The 12,672-nt window shown below is 41.8% G+C and overlaps 1 protein-coding gene across 2 annotated transcripts in view; it reads right to left on the bottom strand.

Moving 5' to 3' along the window:
* Positions 1 to 4,292: 4,292 nt before the first annotated feature.
* The window catches only part of ECI1 (enoyl-CoA delta isomerase 1), a 174,834-nt gene continuing 166,454 nt past the window's right edge, over positions 4,293 to 12,672 (bottom strand). The window contains exon 7 of one of the 2 annotated variants that reach the window (XM_044089122.1): positions 4,293 to 4,701. In XM_044089122.1, coding sequence (XP_043945057.1) covers positions 4,532 to 4,701 — 170 coding nt within the window. In that variant the 3' untranslated portion in view covers positions 4,293 to 4,531. The remainder of the gene's footprint in view (positions 4,702 to 12,672) is intronic. The other variant, XM_044089123.1, reaches the window with a different exon arrangement.

Genomic DNA, 12,672 nt, shown 5'->3' with positions numbered 1-12,672 from the left:
TATTGCTGTAAAGTCCAGGTTTTATTATGGACAGGGTCAAAATTATGTCTAAATGTGAACTCTAAGACAGAGAATCATAGTTGCCCAGCTCACCACGGTATGATTAGAACCAATCTGGCCCTGTCCACCCTTGCATTTACCAGGACCCAACTAATGAATGTAAGAGGAGGAAAGACATAAAACAGGCCCCTCCTCCTGGACTATGCATCAGTCAAAGTTTTGTACTTTTGTCTATGTCATTTGGAAGGGTGGCCTAATGGTTAAGGTGTTTGCCTTACAAACACAAGGTGCAGGGTTTGAATCTCACAAGGGATAATTGGCTAGGTTTAAAATGGCTCGCAAGGGCAGTTAGCCTAGTACTAACCTATGAATATTTTCTTTTTAAGTGAACAGTCCTTGGGGGGGTGCAATTGGGAATACTGAAAAGGTGAAGACCTTTAGCTGTCTCTGCCCTATTTTGGCTGCCTTCTAAACTGTTCTTTCCTGAAAGAAGAATGGACACTAATTATATTCAGAAATTGTGTGTCTGAACCCAAACTCTCAAGGCCATCCTGCACAGCTGGTCCTAAGAAATAGCCCCATTACCGAAGTCCAAAACTACTGTGGTGTTAGAGGCTAGGAGGAGTACAACTATATGTGTCACCCCCTCAAACGCACTAAAAGCTTGGAACACTGGCACCCTTTCTCTGACTGATTTGAAGGACCATGTTCCCTGTACCAAAAAGGAACAGAGATGGCTTATCCTTTAATGCCTTGCCCAAGATGGTATGAACTGTCAAGCCACGTATTAAGTGCCCTTGGTTAGGGCAAATATCAAGTAGAATATCTAGACTAAGGATCCATAAACTTCTGAAATAGAGCCAAATCCTATTCATTGGTAGCTGGCATTCTGAACCATCCAAATTCTAACATATGAAATAAAATACTTAGGAATTTCTTGAAAACCAGAACTTTCTGATACACTGCCTAAAGAAAACTCTAACATGGTCTTAACTCTGTCTATGGTGAGATGCATCTTTTTTCCACAATTCTGGCAAAGAAGTGAAGACACTTTCTTTTAGAGAAGCAAATTCTTCATAGTGAACCTCAAGGAATAAAGAAAGAAAAAAACACCCATAGGTGCTCCAGTATCGGGTTCTGCAACTGCCCAGATAAGTAAAAATAAGAATGTTCTTTAAACTCTGGGCAACTACTAATCACAAAAGGGTTTACATCCAGATCGAAAGAGGTCATCGGGCCCCTCTACGCATCACTCATCAGACCCATCAGAGAGTACAATGCCCCACTTGGGATGTACTTTACAAGATACCTGCAACAACTGGAAAGACCACAGAAGTTCCTCACCAAGAGGATCACTGGCCTCAAGCAGATGCCCTATGCAGCTCGACTGAAGAAACTCCAGCTGTACTCTGTTGCATACCTCCTGCTCAGAGGTGATCTCTGCCTGACATACAAGGCCATGTCCAACCCAGAATTGATGGACATGCTCCACCTAAAGAAAACCTTATCCCCTCAAGCCACACACTCTAGGGATCTAAACCTCACCACAACAATAAATAGGGTGTGCTGGAGGGATAGATTCCTGTCCCGGAGACTTCCCATGCTCTGGAACAAGATTCCAATCTACATTAGGCAGAGCTCCTCGCTAACCCTCTTTCAAGAGGAACCTCGACGAGTGGATGGGAAACAGAAAGTTTACCCCAGGGATCACTTCAATGGCTCTGCTGGACAGAGGCACAGGGATCTAATCTAAGGGGGCGGCGAAAGCCAAAACATTCCGGCTAGGCTTATAAATGCCTTCGGGCAGATAGCCTAGTACCTACCTATGAACCTACTGTTGGAGCAAGACACTTGGTGAATGTCCTGGACCTGTCACCAGACCAAGGTGTAATAAACAGAACTGAAAATGCCGAGTTCCCTCCCTGGCCTTATCCACAGTTTTGAAACTTTTGTCCTTGTAAAAATAAATAGAAAAATGGCACTTTAACTATGGCAGAAGTACTAAAATCATACCTCAAAAAGAAGAGCCAGCCCAGAACAATGCCTGTTACTCTTTCATTCTTAAGTTTACTTACGCTGCAGTGTGCAATACACATGAAAAGTCTCCAGGACAATACAGTGTATTTGGGCTTTACACCTGTTTGTAAATATTATATGTACAATTAGCCAATGTTTACTTTGGGAACAGTACTCATGGGTGATACACGAGGTGGGTACTTTCAGGTAACTTTTCTGAATTCAAGAACAGATGTACCACAATGAGTAACCTTTCTGAATGAACAGACAGCAAAAGCAATATGTACACCTTGTGGTAACCTTTATAAAGCCCCCCTCAGTTTGTATTACTCTAATTGTATATGTTTATTTTATTATGTTTTATTGCTGGTGTACACTGTACCCCCCTACTGCATTCATGTCACTCCTGCCTTAGCACTTAGACTCATAGTCTACCTCCCCAGCTAGTAAAATAAATTCTAAAAATCAGTATCCTGTAAAACAGCCGCCTAGGCAAGACAAATGAAGTGACTAGCTTAGTAAGTTAACACAAATGTCAAATAATTTAAAGGTTAGATAAATATACTGATAAAACCATTGAATTTCCTGAAAAAAAGCATCATAAGCTGGTGTGGTCTTTATAAATATAAACTGTAATGAGCACCATGCCTGTGCATATTATCTAGTTGACAACTTCCCCATCTGCACTGTAAGCATGTCCACTGCTCTCACATAAAGTGTCATGTAGCTGACAACTCATTGAAATCATGGGTATAAAGCCCTGAAGTATTGTCCACGTTTACCACTGCTATGTTTTTGTTGCATACAATGTACGTCAGACACCTCGCAGCCAGGATGCAGTTTATAAATACACTTTTACAAGCGAGATCTGTATCTTTTTGGAAGCTCTACAAAGACTGAACTCTTAAAAATTTTTACTGTGTGAAAATACTTAGAAAATTCTGATGTTCAACACCAAGCAGGGAAAGAACTGTGTTTTGGTTGTTGTTTCCTACAAGAGGGTGTTCTGGGTCATTACCAAGCAGGGAAAGAACTGTGTTTTGGTTGTTGTTTCCTACAAGAGGGTGTTCTGGGTCATTTATCACTATAATAGAAATCTTGCTACTCATTTCCAGATACTGGGTTTGATAGTGGTCACAGAGGCACACTCCCACAACATGTCTATCTATGGACTAATGCCACATGGGCATGACACAAGGAAGAAACCAGCAGAGTGTGAAGGATATGAACCAATCTGAATAAAAATAAATTCATCCACAAGGCAAATCAGAGGTAATGGAGCCTTTTCTTTTGTTGTCCCTCCATATGGGGTGGAGGTGCAAATCTAGTGCCATATATGGTGCCCCTAAAAGCAGCAGCAGACATTGCAGTGAACAGTCTCATGTAGTACCACACCTGAAAACTGCTGGGGGGGCTTCTGAATGTAAAGTAACAGAAAAAGGGAAATTGCATAACATTTGAACAGGCCATGAAGATCAGAACAAAACCTTGAAGACCTCTGTGTTTCAGTCAGCATTACTGGAAAATGTATACCTTGCTTTAATCTAACCAAATTTAACATTTTGCACAACATTATTACCAAATATTTGAAACTGCTACTAAATCTGTGGCCGGGAAGACACATCAACAGAAATGTATGCTTCACACAACCCATTGCAAATACGTTTATTATTTCAGGAATCCTGATAAAAATACAGCTAATTTTAAATCTTGTAAAAATGACAATTAGGAAGCACAGAAAAACTGCATAAAAGCAGTTACTACATGTAATCACCCAAGTAACTCAAGTCACATAGATTGTATAAATGTGAACATCTTATAACTCAAGTCACCTAGATTGTGTAGGAACCCTGCTGGTTTGCCACAAGTCTAAAATTTTCAAGCCAGTCAGCCAGAACCAGCATTTTACTAAAGGAAAAATTAAAAATGTTCAACTTAGGATTCATAATGGGTTTCCAGACAATGGCTGAGAACAGAAAACTGAACCTAGTACAGTAAAATAATACTGACTAGGATTTATTTTTTTGTCTAGGTATGAAGCTAGTCTGACAGCTGAAATTGTGGTTATACAGTTTTGTGCAAATGGTCTCCAGCCTGCCTTCTCATAATGCAGCAACAGTTACTTTTTTTTTTTAAGAATGTTATGTGCGTCACACCTCTCAACCTCTTAGAACAAAAAAATATGGACAAAGGCCCAAAAAAATAGGGATAATTTTTAAATATTGCTCTTACAAATTTATCATCAGTTTTCTGAAACTCAAATGACAGTTTCTAACTTCAATATTTAATGATTTGCTACTAATTTATCAGAAACCCACAATTGTATGAAAAATTAGGCAAAAATTGTACAGTTGAGAGGTATGTTTGTGGAGATTTTTTGAATATGATCATTAATCCAGTGATGTAACACTACCCTGTTGTTCTATGACAGCTGCAGAACTGATGATGTAATGCAAAACAATTACTGAAACCCATTGCATGTCTTACAGTTTAGTTCGCAAAAATTAAAGTTGGTTCATGTTTCCTTTCTCTGCTTTAGTTTTTCCATATATTTCCCAAGAGATTTCTGAATGGACTCTCTGCTGATGAAACTAACAAAATTCTGGACATCTGACTCCCTGTGTGTTAGCAGTCGATCCACAGTAGCCTTCCTCATGATGGACTTTGAAAGTTGGCGGGCATGATCTGTAAATAAAATCGCAGAAAAATATTATACAAACATTTAAACAATAAGTAGCATTAATGAAAACTCTCAAAATAGTTAACATATATGGGTGAATTCACCACATTAGTTATCTTCATGTGGGTCCTTTGCAATGGCTGGAACACACTGTAGACACAAAGGAGAGCACGTTAAGGAACTACCAAGCGTCTCAAGCACCCATCTGGACAGGGCATGAATCTGTATCACAAAGCAGCACGCATATCCCATCACTCTGCAGTTCATGACCTTACTAAAAGGTTCCGAGTGTAAAACATACTAGCTGCACGGATATTGAATTATAAATATGTCGCAAAGAAATTTCTGCAACAGGAATGACCACACACTAAGTGAAGTGGAACTCCCTATGTAAAGGGTCCTGCCAAATGCCAAGTAGTATCGTAAAAACATACCAGTTATACTCCAGGGGTCCTCTGCAGTGATGCAACACTTGAGTAGAGTTCCAAGAGAACGCCAAACCTTTAAAAAAAATAAATAAGGGGGGGGGGATTCTTTATGAAGCTAGGGTAATTTTATAAATAAGCACCGATAAATTTTAAAATTTTTGAAAGGAGCTGGTCCAGTGGTGCAGAACCAGGGCACCTGGCCAGTGACCTGAGTTTGGGAATGCAAACTGACCACTGGCAGGATTGTGTTGTATGAAATAGCCAAAGGGCAGGTCTCCTATCCTGGGGGAGGGAATGAGTAACCTGATGCCTGGGTGGCTTCTGATGGAGACCAGGAGCCTCATGGGTTACTTTAGAATAAGCAGATGGTGGCAGTGATGGCCTAATGTCACTACACTAGCTGCTCCTCCAGTAAGGTTAATGACCAGCTACTCAGAGGTTGCTGCGCTCCTTGCAATCCCACACTCCTACCGTTCAATCACCTTGAGGTTGACTCCCTAACAAGTTAGGCAGGGCTCCACCTGGTGAGGGGTCATTTCCAGGGTACCTGGATGCATCAGTAGAAGGTTTTGGGGTTGGGCTGGTGTAAAGCCAAAGGAGAACAGTTGGAGCAAAGGTCAGGAGTGGCATAACAAAAAAAAATTGGGGGGGGCATCACAATCTTATGAGGCAGTAATAAGACAATGAATATGAATGACCACCACAAAGCTGCAAGTCTTCCATGATTTGATCACTGATGAATAGTTTACCACAGGTGACAGTAAAAAAGTTTGAAATGGGTGGTCAGCAGAGGTGGTTAGGAATGGGCATCATAGAGAAGAAGCAGGTCAGCCAAGATAAACAGCTGGAACAGTGACAGTGGGGAAATAAGAGCAGCATATGGTGGGGGTGGTGGAAATACAGAACAAGAGGGACCACCCTTGGGGGAAACTTCATGAAATGTGAAAAAGAGAAAAACAGAGGAATGTACAGACCACTAATGTGCATGACAGTATGAGAGAAGTCAAAGATGGTGTTCCTGAAGCTGCTATTTGAGATACGGGATAAGCTGCCTGAAGCATATCTCCAAACAAAGAATGGGCTAAGCAACAGCTTAAGAAGAAAACTGCAGTAAGGATTACAGAGACTGTAACTCTGCAGTCTCCTCTCACAAGAAATCCAGACTCTCTACATTACCTGTACAAAGAAGCTCAGAGGTATTTTTTGTTACTTACCATCAAGGTCAACGCCAACAGTGACTTCACATATTTTGGGATCTCCATTAATCCACCATGATGTAGAAGAGGTTATTTGTTAAACTGCCTTCCCAGCAAATAATTCATCATAAATGTTTTGCAGCCTGTTTAAATGATACCAGCTTTTCACATTCCCTTAAAATATGTTCCCAGATTCCTTTGATTCCCTCTAAACATCTCCAGCACCTTGTTTAAAATGATACCAGCTTTTCACATTCCCAGATTCCTTTGATTCCCTCTAACATCTCCAGCACCTATCATTAACCTACAGAAACATCTTATTGAGTAAGTATGAGATACAGTTGTACCTATAAAAACCAAGATGGACCCTACAGGACGGGAGGTTACAAATTTATTGGATGAGATTTTGGTTTCACAGAGTAGGAGTAGTCAGAAGAGGAAGTCCTGTCAGACAAACTAATGGATATCATAGCTGTAGTAGAAGGACAGACAAGATTCAAATTACAAGGGAAAGCTAGCCAGCATTTATTTATGCCTGGGCCGTCAAGGTATATTAAATAACTGGGATTATTCTAAACCATGGATAAAACAAAAATATAAGGAGATCTTCATGGCTCTTACTTGATATGTCGGCACTTGAAATTTACTTTATTTTATTTATTTTACATTTGTTGACCGGGACAGTCCGACTGGATGCATGTCCATTTTCATGCGGAGGTCCGGGGAGAAAACCTCCAAGGGTAAGCAGATACAGCATTACATATTACAAACAGACTATTTACAGTGATTACATAAGTAAGCAAGTTAAACAAGTTCCACATGTTAGAGTTAATCCTGAACATAAGTCAGGACTAAATTAAATTACAAAGTAAGCTGGTTAACAGATTTTTACACATTCTAGAGAGAGTTAGCCAGGCTTGATACATTGACATAGCCAGTTAAGTGCCAAATGTTGTTTGAGTCTAGAAATGCCAAGTGACAACGACAGAAAAAAAAAACGCAGTGAAAATGCAGAAGATCCAAGATGCTCTTCTCCTTTAAACTTTTTTTTTTTTTTTTTTGTAGTGAGGAGGCTTGCCCCTGCATCCTTCACACCACCCAAACTAAATATATATCAACTCCAAGAGAACCATACTCTGAGAAAAGGGAATACTCCGAGAAATGGCCATTATGGACTCAGTATATATAAATCCATTTTTTTGGCCATTCAGTCTCAATGTTAAGGGGAATCGGTAAAGCAGGCCTTGACATTTCAAATACTTACCGATCTTTATTTATGTTGGTACTAGGTACTACTGTTGAGTATTGGACCAAGGACCTTCGCCCTGTTTGTGTTCTATGTCTGTCTGGTAATGAGCATTTACAATGATGTTTGCACTGCTGTTGATAAGTTGATTCTAGTCAAGCAAAAAAAAAAAAAAAAAAAACAGGTGAGGAGGTCTCCTAATAAGCAATGTTAATGCAGAAGTTGTCTACACTTGGTCTTAGCACTTGCATTTTGGTGGGAGGTGGTATGAACAGGTGCAGCATGCCCTACCTGGTAGTGCTGTACATGGAATGGAGAGGGTAAATGGACCTTCCAATCATTAACTGAGGACAATGGTGGCCTGGAAATAGCCATGGAGATACAAATGGAAGACATACAACAGGAAGAGGATTGGACAGACTGAACTGTGAAAAGTATGGCTCAAGTAGATGGCAGCAATGCAAACCTCTCCACTGAAGTCACGCAGGGGAAGTCAAAGAACAGATGTATGGAAGTCTGCATGTATATAAGAGGATAGCAATAGATGACTGGAGTAGTCAGGCTGAGGTAAGTGGAGTTGCAAAACTGTGGATAAGGACATGATGTAGTTGTCGTCCACAACAGCTAAGAGTACAAAGGAGGTGAGCAGTGGTCATCTGGAGTTGAAGCTACAGCCACCAATTATAGAGTGATGTAGAGTTGAAAGAACTCTGTGCCCACACCTTGTTGGGGGATGCCTGAAGTAAATGGCTTGGACCTCAGGTTCTGAATGAATGTATGATGCAGCTTGAAGGGCAAATAGTCTACTGTAAATATTAAATATATAAATCAAAGATAGTCCTTATGAGGGGATATTGCGAGGGACAACTTCTCATCTAGTAGTTTAGCTTTCACATGATCAGGCAAGACTTGTTCCCTAAGCCATGCATGTCTATGAATGACTGATCCTGTAACAGCAGCTCTACTTGAGGCCTCTAGGGCATCATAGCCACATTGTAAGGTGTGTTTACCCACTTGTTCTGCACTATGCATCATATCCTGCAACTCCTTCAAATCTGGTTGTTCAGGTTGAGACATTTTATTTCTCAATTGTGATAACAGAAACTGCTGATATTTAAGCATATGAAACTGACAATTTAAGGCCCTCATGGCTAGGGTGGCCGAGGTATATACCTTTTTTCCCCACCTTTCTAAGGATCTTGACTCTCTTTTGGAAGGTAGTGGATTCTTAGCAGTAGAGGCCTTCATTCCCTTGGGGCCTTGAGAAATGGTTTCAGGGTCAGCATTATGGCTTTTGTAAAGAAATTGGTGAGAGTTAGGAACTCTGTAGTACCTATCAGGCTTGACTGGGGCAGGAGGCAGGGAATCCGGATTAAGGCAAGCCTCCGAATAAACATCATCAAGTATGTCCAAGACAGGAGGTATCGCCAGAGGTCTGTGCTGAGGTAACAAAAGAAATTCCCTAAGTCTTTTCTTGGAATCAGAAAAGTCTTGGCCTTCCCAATGGAAGTGTTCCCTCAAGGTGTGCAAGGTTTCCCCAAAAGAAAAATCCTCAGGAGGAGATACAGAAGGAATGGACTGCTCTGCATCCGAATCTTCAAAAGGGGAGTAGGAGTGTTCCTCTACATCAGAATGATCTGAAAAAAATGGAGCCCTGATCAGAAGAGGGAGAAACTTCCTCCACTCGGGGTCTCTTGTCTGGAGGGGGTTGGGAACCCCTGATAAGATTAATTAAATCCTCAGCCATTTTAAGCATCTGCTTTTTAGGCATGGGGCCTGGAGATGGGCCCTGTGCAACAGGCCTCTTGGGATGCCTGGCTGATTTTGACTTAGTAAAGGCCTTAATGGAAAAGGAAGATGAGGGTCTAAAGACCCCATGGGTGGAAGTGGACCTGTCCACATTAGGAGGCTCAACGCTCACAGTGGCTTCGGTGGTTGTAGTCTGGGTATGGGCCGTGGTACCTGCGGTCTCGGTTACAGAAGACACCGCCAAAGAAGTGTCGTCGGTAGTCAGGGACTTCATAGGCGTCTCGCTGAGAACCGGACCACGTGTAGCCAGTTTTGGCATGGTGTCGGTGGGGACCGCGGACCTTGCGTGTCGGTCCTTGTCCTTGCATTTTTTGGACAAAACGGTAGTCGGAGTCTCCGACGACATTTTATAATCAAAGGCTTTACCAAAAAAGTGCTGGGCGAACTCCACCCGACTCTTAATGGTGCGTTTATTGAAAGTAGCGCAAAAGCGACAGCCTGAGACGTCGTGGTCTGGGCCTAAACAAGGTATGCAGAGGGAATGGAAATCCTTATGCGGTATTTGCTTCCCACAAGAAATACAATTGTTAACTTTTTCTGACATCGGTCTGAGGCAAGAAAAGTTTCCCCAACGGGGTACTTAGCTTTAATGAAGACTTCGGTTTCCAATTTTTCGTAAATTCAGGAGCTGGCCGACCGGCACTTGCAAACTGCTTCTGCTTCGGGCACCGCGCGGCAAAAAAGACTGAAGAAAATGGTGTCGGCTGTGTCTTATATACTCCTGCCTCACTGACATCAGGAAAGAAAGCGACAGCAACCGACGCCGGAACTAGACTTTGGAATTCGGCCGACCGAGGACCCGCCTGACAGCAGAGAACCCATCTGTGATTACTGCAGCTGTATGCACGATGAACATCTGTGGATAAGGACATGATGTAGTTGTCGTCCACAACAGCTAAGAGTACAAAGGAGGTGAGCAGTGGTCATCTGGAGTTGAAGCTACAGCCACCAATTATAGAGTGATGTAGAGTTGAAAGAACTCTGTGCCCACACCTTGTTGGGGGATGCCTGAAGTAAATGGCTTGGACCTCAGGTTCTGAATGAATGTATGATGCAGCTTGAAGGGCAAATAGTCTACTGTAAATATTAAATGTATAAATCAAAGATAGTCCTTATGAGAGGATATTGCGAGGGACAACTTCTATACAAGAAAGAGGCATACAAATGGTTAATGCATTAATGGATTGCTTACCTCTGTCTCAAGTGTATTGCTGTGCAAGTAATGGAATGGAAAATGATTAATGGGACAAACTCAGAGAAGAATATAGAAGTTAAGGGCCTCATTTGTACATGCTATGTAACCTAAGCAATTTACTTCTGTACCATGGAAATGGTCTTTGAAATACAAGGGTAGAATTCACTAATGGAAATGACATTCGGTTAAATAAAACAAATACTATGGAAGAGGTATGATACTTAATCCATGAACTGGAAAACAATTTTTGGGGGTTGGGGGTAGAAAATTTTAAGTACAGTGTTATATGCATGTATTACTATTTAAAATCAAGCTGAAATCTTCTATTGTTCGGGTTACTGTGTTAGAGTTTTATCCTGGAGAAGGACTTAAAGGGTGATAGAACACAAATGAATACCACTAATGTAAATGTATGTCTACTTAAAGTCAAACAAATATTTTACTGTAGCAGCTTCGGCTTGAGGGGTGACGTGTTGCTTAAACGTACAGCACACAAAGGACTGATTTAGCATTTATTGGACTGAATTATTTACAGTGGGGGTAGATTCAAGGCAGAAGGGTGTATTGCCCACGACAATGGGCAAAAATTTATATGACAATATCTTTATTACAGAATAACTACAAAGTTGCACAATAAGGTCTTAGCTGTTACAAGTGTGGGGTTAACTTGTACATAAATATGAAATCCTAAATAAGTAATGTAAATAACTATGGGAAAGTCTGAAAAGTTTGTATTCCTGAGGGGAGAAATGCGTTCAGCTGTAGAATGTCCCTCCAAATACTCACTCAGGCCTCACCCTTGTAACATTCATCTATGGTGATTTTAGGTGGAAGGAATTTCTGTCATCAGTAAGCTGGGTAGTGAAGTGAGAAGGCATAGCTAAGGGAACAGCAAGTGATGACATACAGAGAGAAGTTTAAGAGGGCAGCAGAGACAGAGGAATGTGATGGGGGGGTCCAGGTTTGAAAATGGGTGAAAAGATTTTAGGCACAGCTGGCAAATTAGTGAGATGAATGGGGGCAGCTGGAAAATTAGTGAGATGAACGGGGGCACCTGATGCTATGAGCTTAGAGGGATAAGATATAGGCTGTTTGATGCTAGGGAGAGGAAATGGTCTCCCTATTTTTTTGGGGGGGGGAGCTGTTGCTGCTATCTCAAAGGCTGAGCACTGGGGTAATGGAGAGTCATCCTGGCTCACTGAGGGTGGGAAGGGCAAGAGGGGTTGGGGAGAGCTGGCTCTGGATGTTGTCTTGGAATGTGGTGGACACTGCACAGCCAGGGAAGTGGGAGAGAGGGAGAGAGAATCAGGCATGTTGCATAAGGAAGTGGTGGACATATCCCTGTTGTAGAAGATCAACACAGGAAGGGAAAGGGTGGGTAAGGGGGTAATCTTAGAAGATGTTAGAGAAGAAAGGTTGGTTTTCATGTGGTGGTAGGTGTGCATGTTTAGTGGTAGCAAAGATTGGGAAGAACTGGGTGATGGGAATTGGATAAGAAAATTAGAAAAGCAAATACGTAGGGTGCTGTTATGACCGATTTATCACGTTAGGGAGTTCGTTAAGGAGAATGATAAGGGGAGGGGGAACTTGTTATGGTCTTAATGTGGCATTTTAGGCCAGGTAGAACAGGCCGTTTGGGAAGGAGGAGGACAAAGACAACTGCAGGAATGCTGGACATGAGCAGGGGGTCAGCTGTAGGAGGGCTGACGTAGGCTAGCAAAACACTGCCCTTTTAAATGAAACCATAAGTAAGGGAATAGAACTTAAGACAGATTTGTTCAAGTAGAAGATGAAGTGGTATGTGAAGGAGAAACTGGCTGACAAAGCAATTGGCGGTATGGCAAAAGAAATTATATTATGGAATCAAGGTGGTAGGAAAGGGATGTTAAATGTAAAGGAGAGGACAGGCTTGGAGACTAAAGCCAGAGGACTGCAAATGGAGAGAATAATGCAAAAACCAGACGTAAGAGGTTACTGACCTGAAAGGAAAGAATAGCCACAGGGAAGGGGGTGTGGAAGAAACGGGTGAGTAGAGGAGACAAACTGTGTAATGGGGATGGAGGCAGTCCTCCTACTACATTACATGAAGGAATGCAGGGAGA

This window comes from Protopterus annectens, chromosome 12.part0 (assembly GCF_019279795.1).
Source record: "Protopterus annectens isolate FY-2018-M chromosome 12.part0, PAN1.0, whole genome shotgun sequence".
In the NCBI taxonomy this organism is placed as follows: Eukaryota; Metazoa; Chordata; order Ceratodontiformes; family Protopteridae; genus Protopterus; species Protopterus annectens.
The sequence above is the reverse complement of the archived record's forward strand: the minus strand, read 5'-3'. Positions and strand labels throughout refer to the sequence as shown.